At 40.6% G+C, this 20,908-nt stretch overlaps 3 protein-coding genes across 4 annotated transcripts; 2 read left to right on the plus strand and 1 right to left on the minus strand.

The window, feature by feature from the left end:
• The first annotated feature begins 71 nt into the window (after nucleotides 1-71).
• nagk (N-acetylglucosamine kinase) lies at nucleotides 72-3,192 on the plus strand. Its single transcript, XM_079370778.1, has 10 exons — nucleotides 72-181; nucleotides 593-677; nucleotides 928-1,026; nucleotides 1,120-1,261; nucleotides 1,642-1,752; nucleotides 1,836-1,948; nucleotides 2,126-2,213; nucleotides 2,309-2,406; nucleotides 2,497-2,575; nucleotides 2,705-3,192. Exons 1-10 carry the CDS (start codon nucleotides 153-155, stop codon nucleotides 2,905-2,907), a joined length of 1,047 nt encoding a protein of 348 aa, XP_079226904.1. The 5' UTR covers nucleotides 72-152; the 3' UTR covers nucleotides 2,908-3,192.
• A 978-nt stretch (nucleotides 3,193-4,170) lies between these two features.
• LOC306841475 (uncharacterized protein) lies at nucleotides 4,171-8,097 on the plus strand. Its single transcript, XM_079371408.1, has 9 exons — nucleotides 4,171-4,298; nucleotides 5,798-5,941; nucleotides 6,022-6,087; nucleotides 6,190-6,385; nucleotides 6,479-6,541; nucleotides 6,707-6,838; nucleotides 6,959-7,049; nucleotides 7,504-7,669; nucleotides 7,782-8,097. The coding sequence occupies exons 1-9, from the start codon at nucleotides 4,275-4,277 to the stop codon at nucleotides 7,836-7,838; spliced, it is 939 nt and encodes a 312-aa protein (XP_079227534.1). The 5' UTR covers nucleotides 4,171-4,274; the 3' UTR covers nucleotides 7,839-8,097.
• A 1,420-nt stretch (nucleotides 8,098-9,517) lies between these two features.
• On the minus strand, nucleotides 9,518-19,944 carry paip2b (poly(A) binding protein interacting protein 2B). Of its 2 annotated transcripts, none has more exons than XM_079371410.1 (4): nucleotides 19,674-19,944; nucleotides 13,974-14,140; nucleotides 12,018-12,200; nucleotides 9,518-11,641 (listed from the first exon to the last, which is right to left on the minus strand). In XM_079371410.1, the coding sequence occupies exons 2-4, from the start codon at nucleotides 14,127-14,129 to the stop codon at nucleotides 11,585-11,587; spliced, it is 396 nt and encodes a 131-aa protein (XP_079227536.1). In that variant the 5' UTR covers nucleotides 14,130-14,140; nucleotides 19,674-19,944; the 3' UTR covers nucleotides 9,518-11,584. The 2 variants fall into 2 exon arrangements, with proteins under 2 accessions (XP_079227536.1, XP_079227535.1); XM_079371409.1 differs by lacking the exon at nucleotides 19,674-19,944 and adding an exon at nucleotides 17,786-17,950.
• Between the last annotated feature and the right edge of the window lie 964 nt (nucleotides 19,945-20,908).

Genomic DNA, 20,908 nt, shown 5'->3' on the forward strand with positions numbered 1-20,908 from the left:
AGATTGTATCTCTGAACACAGCTGCCATCTTTTGGTAAATAAAATACATTGCAGGTTTGGAAATTAGCTTCTGCTCTCGCGATAACTGGCAACAATTACACGAGAAGAACCGGACCATAACAGGAACTGAGACCATAGACAGTTTATTAACCATGGCATCGGTGTTTGGCGGAGTAGAGGGGTGAGAATGAGTTGAAAATATATAGTACACTTAAAACATATTAAGTGCTTTGGAGAACTTTAGGTTTCAGGCTTTTAATCTTGTTTTCGCGGTTGACATTGTGAGCTTAAGTAGCTTGTATCAAAAGAGTTTCATTCTGACTGTTGCCTGTATTCTGTGTGTGTGTGTGTGTGTGTGTGTGCGCGCGTCTCGTGACCACCTCATATCCCTGTAAAGAGCTTGTATAATTGCTGCTTTTCCAAGAATGGGATAAAGTGATACCTTTGAAAGTTTTCATAGGGTATCTTTTTTCTTGCCTAACACGTGTATTATTAACAGTATGATAAATGACGGCGAGTTTGTATCTGTTACATTTTTATTGCTCTGTTATGAAGGCTGCTGTATTTATGCTTCTCTCTTTTGTTTTTCAAGAGGAGGGACTCACTCTAAAGCAGTGCTGGTTGGAGCAAATGGAAAGATCCTGGCAGAGACAGAGGGACCGTCCACAAACCACTGGGTGAGCAGAAGGAGTTAGAGGTAGTTTATAATCAATAAGTGAAAAACATAAGTCAATCACACCTTATTTATCTGAGCGCCTTTCAGACAAATTCAGTTTTCAAAGTGTGTAAAAGCGAGCGGACAAGTGGTTGAATAAATTTGAATTTTGTACTGTATATAAGTGAGTAAATAAAAGACTTTTGTGTCATTTCACCCCCCAAAAAATATAGCAATTATGAATGTGTGTGTTCTTTTTTCTTTGTATTCAGTTGGTTGGGGTGGACAAATGTATTGAGACCATCAATGACATGATCCAGAGAGCAAAGACGGCGGCAGGGCTGGACCCAAACACACCACTCTACTCACTGGTCAGTGAAAATAGTTTGACCACTCATATGTGTCAAGCAGAACATTGATAAACACAAGTAAGTGTGTGTGTGTGTGTGTGTGTGTGTACGCAGGGCATGTCTCTCAGTGGAGGGGAGCAGAAGGACGCAATCGACAAACTCATAGCTCAAATGAAGGACAGCTTCCCCTCTCTTAGCCAACACTACTTCATCACCACTGATGCCATTGGCGCCATGGCGACTGCCAGTGACCGTGGTAACTGTTTTTCTTTAACACTTTTCATTATATTTAGGACATTTCTCACAGAACATTTACAGGGCTGACGACAGGATCATCTCATTTAAGTCATTCTCATATTAAAACGCGTTACCACATTAATTTGAAAGCAATGCAATTTAAATAAAATACACTCCTATTGTTTAAGACTGAAGGTACTTTTGCATTATTTAAAGATACAGCTGAAATTAAAACGATAAAATCTCACATCAGGGCAAAGGATGGTACTTTGCCCTCTTGGGTGTGGCTGTATCATATTGTTAAAGAGTGACCTTTGAAACAGAACGGTTTAAATGGATCATGACGTCAGCTTTGTTGACATATCAAATCAGGTCAGAGGATCTCTGCTTTCTTTACAGGAGGTGTAGTGTTAATATCAGGGACCGGCTCAAACTGCAAGTTAGTCAATCCTGATGGCTCACAGATCGGCTGTGGAGGCTGGGGTCACTTGATGGGCGATGAAGGAGGAGGTAACCAAGGCGACATTTATGCATGAATGATGTATAGCTTAATTGATTTGAGTAACCTCTTCGGGCAATTTTCTATTTCTCAGCATTCTGGATCGCTCATTCGGGGGTAAAAATTGTGTTCGATGCCAAAGACAACTTGGTCTCTCCACCTCATGATGTGACACACGTCAGAAAAGCCATGGAGGAATACTTCCAGGTCAGACGGCGACAGCACACCGAAATATGTGTGTAGCGTTAGAAATCAACCAGGGCTTCAAACTGTAGTACGTGAGAAAAGTGAAATCAAAGTTCAGGGTTAGGGGAAATCACATTCATCACGTTTTACATTATGTGAGTAAGTGCATTTATTAAAAACATGTACTTTTAATCTCAGGTGTCGAATCTGATGGGCATGTTGCCACACCTCTACAGAAACTTCCAGAAGCCTCACTTTGCTGGTTTCTGCAAGAAATTGGCTGAAGGTAGGAGGCACATCATCGTCTACGGAGTTCTGTTTTTACTTTTAAATGATTAAGAATGGAGGGTCTGATGGAGGGCATTTGTGGTTGTGTTTAAGGTGCAGAAGCAGGAGATGCTCTCTGTCAGTACCTGTTCACTCAGGCAGGGAGAGTCCTCGCACAGCATGTAGAAGCAGTCTTACCTGCAGCACAAGAGGTAACACAAACGCACACACTGTGCTTCAACTAATTTGTAATAACAATTTCTTCATTTAAATTCCACTAATCTCCTCATCTTTCATGACAGGCTCTTTTGGGAGGCACCACTGGCCTGCTGATCCTTTGTGTGGGCTCAGTTTGGAAGAGCTGGGAGCTTCTGAGGCCAGGTCAGTGTCCTTCATATTCAGAGTAAAAGGACTCAACTGGATGCTTAAGAGAAAGAGCTGCAGCAGCGATAATGTTCACTTTATATCAAACGTTTTTTACTCTGTTATATGTGTGTTTTCTCTCCTCAGGTTTCACCCAGGTCTTGGATAAAGTGGCGTCTTCTGACAAGTTCAAGGGCCGTTTCCATGGGTACAGTCTCCTGAATTTGCAGCAGTCTTCAGCACTTGGCGGCGCGAGCCTGGGAGCTCAGAGTATAGGCTCCTCCTTAACTATGGATTACAAGGCCAACGTCAACATCTTCTACCAACACACTTTCAACAGCAGCCAATGAAGGTTCAGCTGTGAACGCCCTCACAGCCAATCGTTCCCAAACTACAGGAGGGTTTATAATTCTTACTACTCTAGTCATAAAACTTTCTTTAAAGATGGTAATCATAATGAAATGATCTCACCAAGGTTGTTCTGAAGAACACTTGAATTTTGAAACAGATTCATGATGACTATCCTGACAATGAAATTGACTTTCCTTGTGCTTTACTGCAAATATTTGCATTTTTAATAAACTTGTTTACATTTGACATTTATAATAAAGATCATTTTGACAAAAAATAACAAAGTATGGCCTTTTTTTTTTTTTTTTACCCCTGATCACCAAGATAATATTTATTTGAGCTGAAACCTAAAAAAGCAACCGGGCACAGCTCTGTTAGGCCCTGTCTGAGGACACATCTGTTTCCTGCTTTTTCTTCGTGTGAGTCTTGTCATTTGATTGCTTTCCAAGATTTATTTTGGGACTTTGTATGCCTTTATTTTAGAGATACTGAAGGACAGTGGATCGGACCAGAAATCAAGGAGAGAGAGAGAGAGTGGAGAATGACGTGAGGTCTCCCACTTGGAGGACTACAGCTTCTGTAAATACGGGGTCCACTCAATGCTCTGTGACTTTCAATGGATGTGGAGAACATGAGTTTGTTTCAGGTCAAACAACCCGCAAGACGGAACAATACGGTTGTCCACGTGCCCGACGGACACGAAAAACACAAACCTTTCTCATGTTATGAAAGGAAAGTTAATCACAAAGCAACTTCTCCCATTTGAGACACAGTTTGTCACTGTGATCATCTTCACAAAGCCAGACAAAAAAAAAAATAGAGCACAGCACTCTTTCCCTTTTTCAAATAGGATGATCCATTTACAAGACAAATTCAGTTTGCGCATCAGGAGAAACAAAACCAATATGACACTAATAGAAGTGGAAGACATATTCAGCATGTCGATGGTGCAAGAAATTATGAAGATGACAAAAACACCTACAGAAGTGGATGTGTTCACAAAAACGCTAATAAAACACTATTACATAATGAGGTATGCAGGTCCTGTTGAGTCAAATTACTCTGAACAAATAAAACCTCTGTTTACTGTTGGACTCAGTTCTGTCCTGTTTATTTCTCATCACATTATTATGGTGTGAGAAGTGGCTTGCACATCAAATAAAAAAAATGAGTAGAAGGCCAGCTGTGGTTTGTAAGCAGATGTGCAACCTCAGGCTGTGGACCAAACATCAACAGAATTACTACGTTTTAATTAAAAACAGTTGCGGAAACATTCCATGGTCTCTCACAGTCTGACTGCTCAGTTCAGCGCCGCTGTGCTGCTGCGAGGGGAGGAAGCAAGCAGAGGAATCACAGAAAACAGCAAATGAGTTCCTCAAAACAACTGGAGGTAAGCACTCTGATGCTGAAGTCTCTTTTCTTTTTTTTTGTATTTTTTAATCGTGAAGCTAAATCATCTAAGAGTGTGCCAGACTTGAGCCTTTTAAGGCGTGTTGTTTTTAGTCTGTTTTGAATTGAAATTAAGAGGTAGACATGCTTTCATAGAAAACAGATTGCCGTGTGCACACATTGCTCTTGCTGCTTCAGCTGATTCCTATCACGGCTTTGCTCTTACTGACCTTTTTCTCTGTTCTAAATCAAGTCTGCAGGCTTTAGGCTAATGTGTCAGCCTCTACAAACTGCACCTATGCATCACCAGCCATAGTCTCCTGTCTATATGTTGACAAAAAAAATCACTCCCTATTGACTAAACAGTCCACAACATTAAACTCACTATATAGAGTAGAGAATAAGTGAGTGATTTTGCACACAGCCCATGTTTACCACATTCCTCTTTAGAATGGATTTATTAGTATCAAGAGAAGACCTGCTCTGTATAAAAAAAATAATAATTGAGTTTTGTGAGAAAACCTCAGATGATCTATCACAATCCTGATTGTATGACTCTTTTACTAGTTTGTCCTTAAACCTTATGACATTAAATAAATAAGAAACCTTTTAGGCGACATGTGATTAATTAACATAGTTATTATGATAGTTCATAATCATACCGTGATTGAAATGAAGATTCAGTGCAGAACTAAATGTGGGCAGAATGAAAATGCCCAAATAAGATAGAACTGTACGGTTCATTTACAGCGGTAGACTCCACAGAAACTTTCAGTCAAATGTTTCCTTATCGGTGGGTTTTTTTGTAAATTCAACGACAAAACATTCATCAACTTTTTAACTGTGTTGAAGTTACTTATTTAGGCCACATGAGGTCACTAAAAACAAAATATGAACAGTCGATTATCAATCAGTTTCCTGTTATTACATGCAGCATGGCAGATTTTGATTAACTTCGTCAGGCGTATTTATTTGGGTTTTTTACAGCCTGGGGAATTTGAATCCAAATCTGAGTCTATTTTCAACTCTGTGTTAGTTTTCCATGCTAAAAACAAGAAATGAAATTGATGTTAGTTAACTACAGAACACAAAAGCAGTGGCAAGATCAACGAAACACTGACATGAAAGACTGAAACTGAGAAGTTTTCGTAAATAGAACTTCATTCAAAACAGGTCTGACTGAAATGAACTTTAAACACACGACAGTGAACGCTTCTTACGTCGTGATTCTTCTGTGCTTATACAGCAGCTAACAGTATACCACCCACCATGGTTATTTTCCATGATTTGATTACTTTTTCTTTTTATTCAAAACTTTCATTTAAACTGTAGTATTTTCTAAACTTGCTGTTTTCACTCACGTAAAGGGTCGGGATCATTCATAGTCAAACCTGATTCTGATCCTGTACGATGTTTATAACTGTACCTAGAGTATGATGCATTGTAGCCCAAACCACACACACACACACACACACAAATGCATGTTTTTTTCCCATTCAGGCTGTGGGACAAATGCCCTGGGGGAGATTTGTCACCACTTATATGAGGGACTATCAGCCATTCAGTCAGCACCACCTCAAGGTGACTCAAAGGCGGCCTATAACAGATGTTAGAGCGACCCCTCCCTTTTTCATCTCAACTCAGGTAAGATGGACGAACATGCATGGACATAGAGACAGACACACAGATTTAAGACTCACTGTCTGGATGGATGTTTTTCTTAGACTGGTTGTGACTTCTGGTCTACATTTTACAAGACATCGAACAGCGTCTATGGCTCCTATTTACAGGTAAAGCGCAACTTCACACATGCAGTAAGTTCTTCATAATGATGTACTTCAGTTTGATGTACCACCATCAAACTTACTCTTTCTTCTCTTGCATCTTATCAGCCTTCATCACTTTCCCCCTCTCTTGCATCCTTGCCGCAATTGGGCATCCATGCTCCTCCTGCTTCGGAGGCGTCTGCGGCTGTGGGCTCCACCCTGACAGAAGCCAGGACACAGGAGGCAGAGGTCGCCAGGGAGACTTGGCCTGCAGTTTGTGAGGAGGAGAAAAGTCAGCTGCACTGTGCTTTTGGTGGAAAGGGTAAGAAGGACTTCTCACTATCTCTCTGAAACACATACATGCCTAAGCTTTCAGCTGTATGGCTACGCAAGCTTAATTTATTTCTATTGACAGTGATGGAGCAGCGAGAGTCAAACGATGAGCTGCAGCACAAGTTTGATCTACTCTGTGAGGAAGGTTAGATAACTGTTGATTTCTTTAGGAGTGTTCATATGCTGCTAAATGTTTGACTCATGTTCTTACCCTAAACTGGACTCTAAACCTTTAGCACATGTAAAAAAAAAAAAAGGCTCCTGGAGTACAAAAACCACATGACAGAAATATCTTTTTTTTCATTAGTAGGTGCTATACTGTTGCCCTCTCTTGTTTGTCCAGCCGACTGTCAAGGTCACATTCAATGTGCCTGCAGAGAAGCTTTTCTGAAGACCCTACTCCACCTTCCTGTGGTCCACAGTCCAATAGTCCAAATCAAAGGTAGTACAATTCTCTTTGGCAAAACCCACAAATACACTCAAAACAAATATACTCAACCGAAGAGAGTTAGTCGACTGTAGAGTTTGATTGATCATTTCTTTATATTTTACGTTTTATTAGATGAAGGAAAGTGGGGAAATATTGGCAGCTTGAAGGACTTGGTAGCTTCTGGATCACAAAACATCACTTTCCTTCAGCCTTTTCCCAGGCAGTACAGTTGGTAAGGAACTGACACAAACCTCATTTCCATCCACACTTAAAGGTCACTTATTATAGTTATAGTATTGTTGTTGTTTTTTTTACCAGTTTAAATACGTGAAAGACCTAAACCTGTCTGTAATTATTCTTACTTAAAATGTGATCTTGTATTTGATCATGCCTATAAACCCCTCTATTTCAGCCCTGCTCAGAACAGGCCGTTTCTGTGTCTGTAGCTTTAAATGCAAATGAGCGGTATCTGACCACGCCCCTCTCTGGAAGTGTAGGATGAACTTTTCTTATGATTGGGTGGGGGGGGGGGGGGGGGTCATAGAAAGGCAGGAGACACATGTCAGTATAGTCAGTATAGGATATTTTAGATATGTGAGATTTAATTTTACAATTCTTGAAGGTTTTCTCCTCACATATTGCTCTTTAACTTTCATGTCTCTGTTTTCCTCCCCCAGCTGTTTTTGTAAACCTGACTTGCCTTATAGCTGTTCCTTGAAGATGCAAACCTTCACTCCTGGCGTTCCTTGTGGGAGCTCACTACATGTGGCCCAGAATGTCAACTGGAGGGAGCAATGCAGGAAGCCACTGTTGACAGAGCACCAAGCTAGCTACACTGCTAAGGTAAAGGGAGGCTGGAGCAGTGTCAGATGATCAGTCTTTTCCTATACTACTGTACATGTTGTCTTCTTCTTTGACCTTGATTTTATTGTGCGTCTCCTTCTAGTGGACCCAGTCTCCGATCCAGAATCCTTATCTTTCCAATCCTGGGACGATCTTCTATTCAACATGAAGATCAACTTCTCAATACACAACCGATCCTCACAAAGAGCTTGTGTGTGTGTTTTGTTTCAGACATCAAAGTGTTGTGTGCCAGAATTAAATGTCAACAACCAGAGATATTCAGGCAGGAAGGGTTGCTGCACATGAAAAATATTTTCATCTGAGTTTGCAGTCAAGGCCTGTTTGTGATTCTCAGTTATTTTGCCCAAGGATACAGAAGCTGAGGATGAGTCATAACTCTTCAGTAAATCTGCTGGCAGTCACCTAAAGGAGACGGTATAAAGTGTCCTTTTCTTTCTTTTGAGCAGGGTCCTTCTGTCCAGACATTTTCAGCGCTCAGTATAATTGCATAGGAAGGAGAAGTATTATCAGACTGGTCTTCAATTTACCAAAACAAGCACGTCAATCCACTGCTCACAGCCCTCCACTGGCTCCCAGTCGTGCTGCTCGCTCCAAATCCAAAACCGACTCCTCCTTATCTCTACTATCAAAACAGTCACGAGCTAGACTCTCTCTCCTCTGTAGTGTATTTTAGCGACCCAGCTCTGTCCTGATGCTGATTATAATATTCATAATGAAGATATTGACAGCTTCTGTGTCTGATCTTGGCACTTCACTGACATTGTTTCCTCTCTAGATCCCTGCTTGTGTTGCACTTACTCTCAAATATACGTCACTTTAGACAAAAGGGTCTGATAAATAAGATCGCAGAATTGTCTAACAGGCCTCAGTGTTATCCTCTACAAAGATAAGGACAAATTATTCCGAACATGACTTTAGCTTTACTGATCTACTCCTGTGGACTGCAGTTGCTCAGTCTGTAGGGTCGCTGGTTGAAGTCCCGATGCAGATCAAAAATCTGGAAATTGGAGGGACAGCTGGAGAGATGCCCTACATCAGCGTTAAGTGTGTTGCATGATTCCAGAGTGTAAAAACATCATTTCCCCCTCAGGGATCAAAAAAGTAAATGTTCTTCTCCAGGCTTGTTGACAACTTCTTCTCCGAGTAAATAAAGTGGTGCAATGTTGAATTGCAACAACTGTGGGTGGATTTCACATCCACAGCACCCCTGGGTGGGGTTTCCAGGGCACCTTAGGGCTGTGTCCAAACAGAAGTCAGAGCAACATAACACTAAAGGTTGTTTCTTTTGTATTTTTTTCACTTAATGTCATAACTCTGTATTTTCTTGGGATCTTTCATTATTTATTTTCTTTGTTTTAGTGAATGTTTTTTTTCTGATGTCTTGTGTGGAGCACATTGGATTACCTCGCTGCTAAAAGGTGCTATATAAATAAACCTGACTAAATGTTTCCATGAGTCTGTGCTGCTGCGAGTACAATGCAGCCACCTGCTGATTACTGGTTTAACTGGCCTCTCGTTTATTATTCCTTGGTAGTTTGGATTGACTTATAGACCGTATTCAGGTGATAGAGCAAAATTATAAACAATTTCTTAAAATGACATTTCTTCCACTAACCAAAGATGTACTGCTCATCGGTCTACAGAATGAGGTCTCAGAAGAACAATTTAAAACAAGACTTGTTTTAAATTGTGCTACGCTCTGTGATGATTGGAGAAATGTCGTCACTGGCCCTTTAATTTAGCAGGAGGCCACTTGTAGATTCACATACGAGTGCACCTGTGTTAATGTTCAGTTTGTTTAGTGTAATGAAACATGACACAAGGGCATTTGTCTTTAACATCTTTATTCATCTTTTTTCATTATTTTTGTTTGTAATGAAATTCATACTCTGTGTCTTCTGGACCTTTTTTTTTTTTTTTTTTTCCAACGGCTTCTGTCATCTAACTCATCTAAACGAATCACCAAAAATGATTTCATGTTGTACAATCCACCTGGCGGACATTCCTAATGGCTTCACCAGGGTGCCATTCAACATCTGTGTTCCAACACTGTGTGAGGAAGTTCAATTTGACCCAACATTTGACTGTTTCTACTGCACATTTTAAGAAAACACTCGGCCTCCTCCGCTGACCAAAGAAAAACTGGAAAAGCCACAAAAAGGGCTTTAACCTTCCGGACCATCCTGATTTAGTTGCACAAGTGTCTCCTTAATGCTGCTGCAGTGAAATACAAAAAACATTATTGTCAATACCACATCGAAACAGTGGCATGAATAAGAACGGTCACATCACAAGATTTTCTCTTATGACAATACTGCCTCTGTATTTTTAGACAACTAGAAAAAAAAATATTTGATAGTTGTTGGTTTGAATCCGAGTTTCCTAAAAGACATCTTCACATATACAATGTTTTCCTAGTGGCTCACAATTTAACGGAGATTATACTTTGCACCGTGGGGCAATGCTTCTAGGAAAGCCATACCACAACAATTTATGGTTTAAAAGAGGAACTTCCTCAAAGACGTCAACCTACAAAAAGAGGAAAGTAAGGAAGCCATACTGTCAGCCATTTGATACTGCTTTATTTTGAATGGCTGAGGCAATATTACCTACTAACATTTCCTCCTGCATTCAGGATTGAATGGACACCACAGGTTACTGTACCCAGTAGAGACACAAATGCCTCGTCCTCAAAACTTTACCAAAAAAGAAAAAAAAAAAAAATAGAAGAGGAGAGGATACTTGAAAACCTGATTTGGATATGGACACTTGATCTGATGCTGGACAAAACCAAGTTTTCCGGCAGAAAGAGGCAGTGGCATTGTTCCACACCAAATACTCCCCCTTGAACAAGGTCGTTCGCTGCACCCCACTAACTGAACTTAAGGATGAAGCCACGCCAAACAAAAAAAAGATGACAACTGAGTTTCGTAAAAGGTTCAAAATGCTCTGACCTTCCCTCTACCGTAAGGATTTTCTTGCTTGACTTCACTTGACGAAGGATTGGAAACTCGTGCTTCTTTCCTAAGAAGCCGGACAAAAATAAACATGGACTTCCACACAAACTGGAAAAATAATTTCTACGCCATGATTACAGCTGTCACTGTCCATTCAGCTCACTTAAAACAAGCGTGGGGGGGTGGGGGTTGGGGTTGGGTGGGGGGGGGTCTGTATTTGGTTTGAAACGAGCCTCTGCACATAAAAATAGGAAACATCATTTCTAGATGCACTGGAGCTGTGATGTCATAAAAGCTTATGACATCATCATCGGCAAACTGTTGACTTGCAGTAATGACTTTACAGAGCAGCGGCAGAAACCCATGAAGTCCCCCGTTAGTCGTTATCGAACCTCTCTGAAATGAAACTCCTCCGTTTACTGCTGATGGGATTTAATGAAATTTAACAGCAAACTAATTTACACGCATGACTTATTTTTTTAAAAATTTTATGTTTTGGGTTGAAGTTTTTCTGGCATCACTCCTTGGTAGCTGCCACAGATCTAAGGGGGCGTCGCGGACTTCTGCGTATTCTGTAAACGTCAACAATGTCATCTGAAATGCGATGATGAGCTAGCGCCCGCAGCAGGGCGTTGCTAGTATTACACCCATCCCCCACCCCTGTTCCCAATGTCCCTTAGTTTACAAGAAACAAACAGGAAATAAAAAGATTAAAGAAACAGAAAGAAAAGAAAGAAAAAAGAAATCCCCCCACCCCCCAACTGGGCCTGCCAGCACGCCACTGACTTCAAGTGTGTAGATGTGTGTGTGCATGCGTGTGTGCGTAGGAATCAGTGTGTGTGCGGTCTTGGCCGCAAGAGTCTCTGAGAGTATGTGAGGACAGGTGTGTGTGTGTGTTTGTGCACGTGTGGAGGCTCCATGGGGGTGAGGGGGACTCCTAGTATTTCTTCCCCGGGACAAACTCCTTCGCCTCAGGATTCAAGATGCTCTTCCTCTGCAGAAAAAAAAAAAAAAAAAAAAAACAAGAGAGAGAAGGACAGAGACAGTGAGAAGTTATGTCTGCGAATCAAGGATCAGGAAAAAAATAAAAAATAAAACAAAGCAGGAAACTGTACAGAGTGCATGTGGTGCACGGTACATATCAACGTTTTATCTGCTCTAGCATGACCCTCAAGTTCACCTTTAAATGTCACAGCTGCACCATAAGCTGAATCCTCTGAACACTTTGCATCATCCAGCTCGATGCAGCAGTAAATCACTCATTTTAAAAACCACTCAAAGAAGCAAAATAATAAACTAAAAAAAAGAAAAGACCCAATCCCCAATCCCAGTTCAAGCTGAATAAGCGGTTACGTGCATCTCTGACTCACCGCCACTTCCTCCAGGTTGCCGTGGTGATCGTTGACGGACAGACCATTGAGCTGCTGCTGCAGCTGCCCCACCCCCTGGTTGTTTAGGTCACGCGAAGGAATGAACCAATCCTGGTCCTCTTCCTCCAGCATTTCCTGGAAGCAGCGCTCCAAAAACTCTTGCTCCAACAGCTCCTCTTCCACCTGGGGGGAGAGAGAGAGAGAGAGAGACGGGGAGATGAGACCAGAGGGGCAAACTTTCTGGGGACAGAACAAGAACAATGTGGGCGCGCTTGGAAAGTCTCAGAGTCCTCTGTCAGAGATGGTTTGCATTAAGTTGGAAGAAGGATTTTACGTCCCAGACAACCTCAGAAAGGCGCAATCAGTACGATATCAACTGAACTGAATCATAAAACGACCTTCATCCTGGGCCTGTCCTCCTACGTGTTGACTCCAGTGCAGAATGGTCTTTATTACTTTGCCCAGAGAAAGTGAACACGTCTGTTAAACTGGTTATCGATCATGTGTTCACACGGCAGGCAAAGGTGACCTGACCTTGTTTTTTTTTTCCCTCCTCAGCGAGTCATAGCTGGGAGTTTTTTTGAGAGGACGTGAGCTCAGTGAAGCTGAGAAAAAAAAAACAGGTTAAACTAAAACAGCATGAAACGGCAGAGCATCAGCGTGTGTCGAGGAACAGGAGGAGAATAGTGAGGGTGGCGTTCAATCAAATGCTTCACTGCAGGTTTAATTCAGGGACATCTGGAATCAAATGTATACAGCAGGAGAAGGAGAAGGGGGAGGGGCGTGTGTGTGTCCTTTGTTCTTTATTTATTGACTAACTAAAAGACACAGAATCTAATGATAGATCCCTGAGGGAATTCAGCACCAAACAAACAAAACTGGACTTCACTCGTCTTCAGATGCAGGCAGACATTTGACTTGTGACATTACGGCGCGTGCATAACGTGAATACGACCGTGTACGGTTCGACGTCTTTGTTCTCTGATTGTATCTGCGTCTTCTTTTTCTTCCTCTGTGTAGAGACGCATCTGGCCAACAGAGACATTTCTACATCTGACAAAGAATTATGAGCACATTTGTTCTAGTGGGGCGTCTTACAGCGTCACAATAAACATGTCAGACTGTTTCCATAACGCTGGCATTAGTACAGTGGCCCAGCGTATGTTTTTGGCAAAGAAGAGAGAGCCGACGGCTCTTATGTCGGCTAATATTTAGTCTGAAGGAAGTTCAGCAGATATGAGCAAACGATTGTTGTGACGACTCCGACTGTTCTCTGCTTGTTGTATTTCTGTCTGTGAGTTTCAGGTGTCAGAAGGTGCAGCTGGGTCAGCACCTGGGCTCCTGGTCCATAAGGGGAGGACTCACTTCCTCATTGTGTGGGGGGGGGGGAGAGAGAAGAGCACTCGCCAAATGAGCTACGCTACTCTCTTTCATGTTTGATTTTCCACACCCCACATCACTCATCATATCTTCACCCAGGCGTACGCGCTTACACACACCTGATTTACTGACTTCCACGTGACGCGCTGTTTAATCGACTCATTTAACTGAAGTGATAACAGATGAAATATTCCTGAGTGCAAGTCCTCGTCTCCTCGTCGCTGGACGAGACCGAGCGCTAGCAGAAAGAGCGGACGACGTCAAGTCAGATGACTTAAACACTAAAAGTCGTCCTTTCACTTCTTAACCTGCTGCTCGCTGCAGTGAACCTCAGTGTCACACTACTGCAAAGATAGGAAAAACAAACAAGAAGTCTCACTCGTGTTCAAAAATACAAAACGCATTTAAAAGTTAAATAACTGATTCATCATTTAAATCAGATTTATAGTCTCACCGGCGTAAAACAAATGTTTTTGGAGAAATGGATGTAAAATATATTCATGTTAAAAAAAAACAATTCTTAAAACAATGGTTGATTGCAGTTGTGTCTATAGGACATTCAGGTTGAGCACGTACCTGTCTGTTATACTCCTCTTCATTCTCCATCCACATGTATTCAGCGAATGGGTTGGCATCGTTGCCCTCTCCTGCGTGCCCATTGGCCACTGGCTCCTTTCCCTCCTTGCCCGGTGCTCCACCTCCCGGAGTCTTGGCCACTTCTGGACCGCTCATCTCAGCCGGCTCTGCCCAGAAAACAAATCGACGAGAGCGACGGTGAGAAAACATTTTGGCACGTCGCATTAAACTGCAGCATTGAAGGTGTGTACTCCACAAATGGATTTGATTAGTCAGGGAAGAAAAAAAAAAAAAAAGTTGGTCATTTCTTCCCGATTCTCGGTGAGGAAATGTCTCACTGCTCATGTGCAGTCAAATAATAATAATAAAAAAACCATCTGGGACTGATCAGGGCTTCAATCTCTGATTTCAATATAAAAACCTAAAAAGGCGTCTTTTAGTAAAAAGGTGTTTTTGGACTGAACAGTTCTGGGGAACTATCCTCTGGAAGCTCCCGGAGAAGAACTAACCACCATGGGGAACACTTCTTAGAACTACGAAAAACTGTGTTAACTGTGTTACACATTTTTTAGAGGAACAGCGAAAGGAGAAAAAGTTGATGGCAGGATTAGTTTGGCGAGTGAACTAAACGGCTCGTTGTGTAAAATACGAGATCGTTTCGAGACATCAAACTAAAACATTAAGGATACAGCTTCAGGCCTCTGATGTACGCTCTCTCCTCCTCAGCAGGCAGACCTGCATCGTTCTTCCAGAGAGCTGGCCAATCAGAGGAATTATTTGAGCTGCAAAAAATTCAAAGCTACTCTCAAGACTAACAACATAAAAAGGGGGAAAACTAGGAGAATATCAGATCCTTAAAGGTAAAGTCAGCAGCCTTGTCTGATTGTGCACACTCACTGCAGGATGTAGTGTTTACACTGCACACTCGCACAAGCTAACCGCCGGTGTTTCCCTTCCTGTCCAATGGAAATCATGCCAACTCTGCATCCGTGGGTAAAAGCCAACACATGGGTCACCCTCGTTTCAGGACGAGCTTCATCCCCGACGTGCTTCGCATCACTGTGATTACATTTTATCACCGTCTCATCTTTGAGGAAAATATGGTGAAACGTGAAAAGATGGCACATCATAAGTAAATCACATTTAACTGTGAAAAAACAAAACAGATCTCCTGTAACAGCCACAGACTCCTGCTCTGATGAGAAATGCCAACTATAATGACATAATCATCAGACTGGCAGCCAGCTCCAACAGACGAGTCATGATTCAACTGCAGGCTCTCGGTGGGATGAGGGGAAAAAAAAAAAAAAGAAAAAAAAAAAAGGAAAACGCTGATCTCAACCAATCTGTGTGTGCACAGCCCAAGGGTCAGCCTGTTACACACACACACACACCATCGCAACGTTTCACTTACTTCCAGACTCCGAGCAGCTTCTCCCAGTGGATTTCAAAATCCTGAGAATCCTGCTGCTGCCGTCTCAAAATCAACACGTGTGAACCAATCTGACGGTTCACTGTACGCAGTGATAGCGCGCACACACACACACACACACACACAGTTCAAACAAACATGCATAATCCACGTAGCTTAGCAGGACTGACGGGACATGCGTCTGCTTGTCTCGCCAGTGAAATAAAACATTTGAATCACGGGTCTAATTTCTGTTTTTAAGACTACTTAAGCAAGGCGTTAGCATGCTCAAGGTGTTCAGAAAACAAGGTGGTGAAAATCAGACCGCTGTGGAACACTGAACACGAGTTGCATCCAGCATGGAGGTAGAAATTAATCAAAGTAGGCTTAAGATCTGTACGTGTGAAAGGTCAAGTACACGTACATAGAAGTTAGACTGGTTTTAATATGGTGTGCTAAAATGCTTCATACATTTCTGGGCTATTTTCTCTAAAGGGTCAGATTTGAGCCTCGAGCGTGTGACAGGATCTGTAGACATACTACAGATTCTTAAAAACCAGAAAAACTAAACCCCCGAAAGACAAGACAGGCATCTTAAATAAAAAAATTAAATAAAAAGGAGGAACACTGTTAAAAGCTGAATTTTAGCATTTTGAGTTGGTGCCCTGATAATCGATTCCATGACAGCTTCGAGTCACGGCGAGCGCGCGGCTGAAGAATGTGCGGCGGGTGAAGCATAATGAATGGAGGAAACAGCACTGAACCGTTATGTACCGAGTGTAGCACTTGACACGTTCATGTTGTGTAACCCTTTGTTGGTCACCATGTAATATTTAGTATCCAGTGTCCACCGAGCCTGCGAGCAGAGTGGGATTTGATGCGTTTAGATGGTTATTTTTAAGATGATGAACACTGGAGAGGGTTAAATAAATATGTGTGTATATGATCAGATGAGTCGAGTCAAGTGGTCTACTGTTGTGTTCAAACACTCAACACAGTTGCTCTCTATGTTTGATTATTATCTCCAGGCTCAAACAAAGTCTTCCTCCAAACAGAAGTCAACTGTGAATGTTTATTTTTGCTTCATTGAAGATTAATTTCTCTACTGCAAACATTTGTGTGATTTTCATAATCTTTGTTTTGTATTCGTATCACATCTAAAGTCTTCACATTCAATGTGTACAAAGTGGGAGGTTAATCAAAGATGCATTTAAAACATAACGCAGAGGAAACAAACCTGAGGACTTTTACATTTAATAAAAAAAAAAAGTAAGTGGATGTGGAAATACTTCAACCAACTTCAATCACCTTTGGATCAAGCTTTGAGTTAACATGGTGGATGACTCAGAATATCCAACTTCTTCTATGGTTACTATTACATAAAACAATGTCTTTGTCAGCTACATTACTGAATTAAAACGGTGCAGCAATCTCAGCGAAATCAAACCAAAATCAAATTTAAAACAAAAACAGACTGTTGTAGCTGTGACAGCAAATGTTCCCAAAGATTGCAATTTTACAAACAAACAATTATGTTCATTGAGTTAAAATGTTCATAAGAGCAGCTTCCTTCATGCATCAAGTTAATTATGCACGTTTATTATTTAATCGTCAACGTGATGTTGATAACTACAAATTTAGTTTAGGTAAAACCAGCATGAAAATAAAAAACAGATTCTTAAATTTCTGGAGTGTTTTAAACTCCACACGTGGGAAATGCCAGATCGCCCTGCTGGTGTGAACACCACCATACTTCATGTACGTTTTTTTAACCGTGGATTGTGCAATAAATATTCCAAAATTGATACGATGTGGGAAGCAATAAAAAAAAACAATGTAAAACGCGCAAAGAGCCATAAATATATAACAATTATTACAATAACGGCGCTTTTAAAAGCCGCTTTAAAAGCCGGGATAAAACCCCGCTACATAACAGATTATGTAAGGTATCGTCTTCGGTGCTAACCTGCTAAACCAGGTGTCCTGGGCCTACCTGGAAAAGTTGGTTTAAAAAAAGGGATTGGATGGTTTTTTAGCCGAGGTAATGCTAAGTAGCTGTGCTGTCAATGAAACGGGCCTAAAGGTGAAAGCTATCCCAGCAGCAACAACAAAGAACGGCTTAGGTGGTCGAGATACTTCGGGGGAGACGTCAACGTGAGAATTGCTCGAATGTAAAAATGAGTTATGTAATTAAAAATGATACTGTACGCTGTTCTTTTTTTAATAAACACACAAACACGGCACCCGAGGTCAAACTCCGTCCCCGTTTTTTGGGATGGTTGAGGAGGGCCAAACAAAGCTAGCACGCGCTGCTAACAGCATGGCAGCATCAACAAAACAAGCACATTACAAAACACACTCTCTTACTCACGGTGGGGTTTCTTTTAGGAGTCTAATTTACCTGGCATTGTGCTCTCGGTGTTCAATTTGAAGTGTAACGTCACACAAAGCTGTGAAGACTGTGCGCGTCCGTCGTTTCTCGCCTGAGGATTTACTCTGTGCTGCTGCGATGCAACGGTAGCTCAAGGCTCGCTAAATCCTGTTAGCCACCTTGTGCTAACTAAACGGTAGAAAAAAAGCTGCTTCGGTCACGTGGGTTGGAGTTGCGTTCATATTCTTTCAAGAGCGTCAGAATTATTCAATTCTTATCTTTACAGTCGTTCTCAATAATAAATATATTCTGCTAATAGCCAATCACACCATGTCTATGAAAATAACACAACTATTTCGATTTTTATTATTATTTAGAAACCATATTGCTTGTATTTACAACCAATATTACGTCTATTAATACCATTAAAAGTATTAATATTGATATCATTATTTTTATTACCACTAGTGTTACTATCTACTGTTGTCTCTACTAATACATAATACACAATATCTACTGATAACAGTAGTATATAGTATTATATTTGTTATTTTATTATTACTAGATTTATTATTATATATTTATATATTTTTTTCGTCTTCCATTTTTTCCCTCTGGTTACATGTACACACAAAGCACAGCCCTAAAAAACATTGTCATTAGTTCCTGTTTGTTTCCGTTTTTTCTTGTTTATACTGTCTTAAATGTTAACACATATTTTTCAAATTCTCAACTTCTTCTGTCACTTGTATTGCATTGTCTTGCATCATTATTTAAAAACAAATAATAATAAATACATCTTTAACCAAAGCCTAGAGCTTTTTGTAGACTAGAGCCTCTGTACATGGTCAGTGCAACCCAAACACCAACTTACAGGTGTCCCTTTAACATCTTTTTTAAATAATTTTTACTTGCCAGCAGCACATGCAGACTGATCCTTACATAGTCTTACAAAATGGGTTAAGAAAAGCTTTTTTTAATTGCCTTTTTTGATTCTGCATTAGTCAACTTTAAGTTTTTGTTTGTAGAACATAATGTACTAGCAATTGAGAAGGATCGTCTGCTTTACATTAAACTACGAGGGCTGCAATTACAACTTTTTTCATCGTAAAATACTAAGCCTTGCAAAATAAAAAGAATCATTTTGAAAAAAAAGTTTAATTATTTTAGACAATAATAACACTTTAATTAGACTACCAATGAAGTTTTTTAATCTTATCAATACTACACGTCACTACATTATACAAAAAACCTGGCTTACGATGGGTACTTGAATGCAGCTTGTGAACAAACACCACTCAAGCCCCGCCCACAGCAGCGCTGCACTCACTTCTTCGGTCCACCAAAAACAAATGCCTGCGTGGCTTCGGAAATAAGTCAACTTTTGTCTATTAGTAATGCATAAGCAAACCACTCGTGCTCTAATTAACTTTAACTTGCGAGACTTACTTAATAATAAATGATAAACTAAACCTGCCATGCTCAAAACAATGCAAAGATTACTATTGCCAAACTTTAACCTTTCTACACTTGTAGGCCGATATTTAATATAACCTAATGCCCCTGTAGCTTTCTGTACTCAGTCACAATTCATGTGTTTATGTAGAACACCTCCAAGTCGTTTAATTTCTCGTCATATATTTATTTGTTGCGCTTTTCGGTTTGGTTTTTTTTGCTGCATCTTGAGCAGTCGGCTGGTGAACAAAACAGTGATAGTAGTCGTGAAAGTGATGCAAGTTGTTGTGAAATGCGCTTTAGAGACAAAAAACTACAAAAGTGAATCCATCTTAGTTTACATTTTGAATGTTGTTGCTCCCTGCTGCTACTTTTTTGTAAAGGTCTCCTTATTTTTCTGCGGTATAGTCTACTACAGCAAGCTTCTCCCCTTTAGTCCACCAATAATAATAACAACACTCACCACACTCAACTTGCAGCCCAAATGGGGTGAATCCACAAACCAGCTGTCTGGGGGGGGGAACAGATCTTTTCCGGTCCCAGATGTCACCAGAAAACAGCACGGTAAACTTCTTTTTAAACTGTTTTTAAAATCTCCAACACCCGAATCAAAGTAGTGTCCGAAATGTAAGTTTTTCTTCGCGTTATTGTCCAAAAAAACGGGTAAATCCACAGTTTATTTGCCCTCAGACGTCGAAGGGGGGAAATTGTGTGTTGTCGTGTAGCGTTTGTCCAGCTGCACTCGTCAGTCATTTGTTAGTTTCTACGTCACTCAACTCCTTCCGGCTACGCTATTGGTCCAGATGAAAACACGCCCCACCCAAGGTTCTTATTCATGCAAGTAAACAAAATATAACCCGTTTGATTCCCACTGCCCCCTTTTTTCCTAATCAGTGTGGCCAGTTAATATTTGACATGGTTATATTACCTAGTTCGGACCTTTCTCTGACAGTTAAAGCTTCGCTTGAGTGTTTTTAATGTCTTTAAAAAGGGGACAGCTACAGCAGATGTAACCTAATTATTTCACGTCAGTTTGCAACCAACATCTCCACTGTTGTCTTGGAGGAAATATCATTTTCGTTTTTAATTTTATAATACAAAATACTAATATAATACTTTTATAACACTAATAAGTCACATACCATTCTGAAACCCTCTTTTAGAGGTAATTATCCTCTTAAGAATAATGGTCATGGTAAGGTGAAATGGAGTAGCTGAGGTTCAAGTTATATTAAGCTTTGTGCAAGCTTGTTTTGTGCAGCTGAAATGCAAACAAATTATCGTGATTGTTTGATTAATGTTTACTGACTATTATTAATAAACACAACTGACCGATCCTATAAAAAGTGAGCCTGAAGTAACCACTGACAGATGACCTGAATCAACAACATGTTAAGAGTTGACATCATGACTGTGACGTGTGGTTCGTGCAGACAGAGATTTTTTTCATGAAGAACTTTCAATGTAACATAATTAACGATTTATGTTTTACTTGAACTTGAAATAAATCGATATATCTAATTATTTATAAGTCATTATTCCGTTTTTTTCCTTTTTGCTTCCAAAAAAGTTATTTGATAATAAATACCATATTTATGTTATATTTTAGATGTCAAAGTTCTTCTCTACTTCTAATGATAATCACAACTTTTACCTTGATCGACACAGCAGTATGGACAGCTCCTTATGCAGTAGAGA

The sequence above is a fragment of the Symphodus melops genome (genome assembly GCF_947650265.1).
Source record: "Symphodus melops genome assembly, chromosome: 20".
NCBI classification, from domain to species: domain Eukaryota; kingdom Metazoa; phylum Chordata; class Actinopteri; order Labriformes; family Labridae; genus Symphodus; species Symphodus melops.

What these genes read in the sequence shown, in the direction of transcription:
- nagk (XM_079370778.1), top strand. Translation starts at nt 153, where the DNA reads ATGGCATCGGTGTTTGGCGGAGTAGAGGG. An exon ending in GTGTTTGGCGGAGTAGAGGG is followed by an intron (nt 182 to 592) that starts GTGAGAATGAGT and finishes TTGTTTTTCAAG; the next exon opens with AGGAGGGACTCACTCTAAAG. An exon ending in GGCGACTGCCAGTGACCGTG is followed by an intron (nt 1,262 to 1,641) that starts GTAACTGTTTTT and finishes CTTTCTTTACAG; the next exon opens with GAGGTGTAGTGTTAATATCA.
- LOC306841475 (XM_079371408.1), top strand. Translation starts at nt 4,275, where the DNA reads ATGAGTTCCTCAAAACAACTGGAG. An exon ending in TCCAATAGTCCAAATCAAAG is followed by an intron (nt 6,839 to 6,958) that starts GTAGTACAATTC and finishes ACGTTTTATTAG; the next exon opens with ATGAAGGAAAGTGGGGAAAT. An exon ending in CTTCAGCCTTTTCCCAGGCA is followed by an intron (nt 7,050 to 7,503) that starts GTACAGTTGGTA and finishes TTCCTCCCCCAG; the next exon opens with CTGTTTTTGTAAACCTGACT.
- paip2b (XM_079371409.1), bottom strand. An exon ending in AAGAGGAGTATAACAGACAG is followed by an intron (nt 12,201 to 13,973) that starts GTACGTGCTCAA and finishes CTCTCCCCCCAG; the next exon opens with GTGGAAGAGGAGCTGTTGGA. An exon ending in GCAACCTGGAGGAAGTGGCG is followed by an intron (nt 11,642 to 12,017) that starts GTGAGTCAGAGA and finishes TTTTTTCTGCAG; the next exon opens with AGGAAGAGCATCTTGAATCC.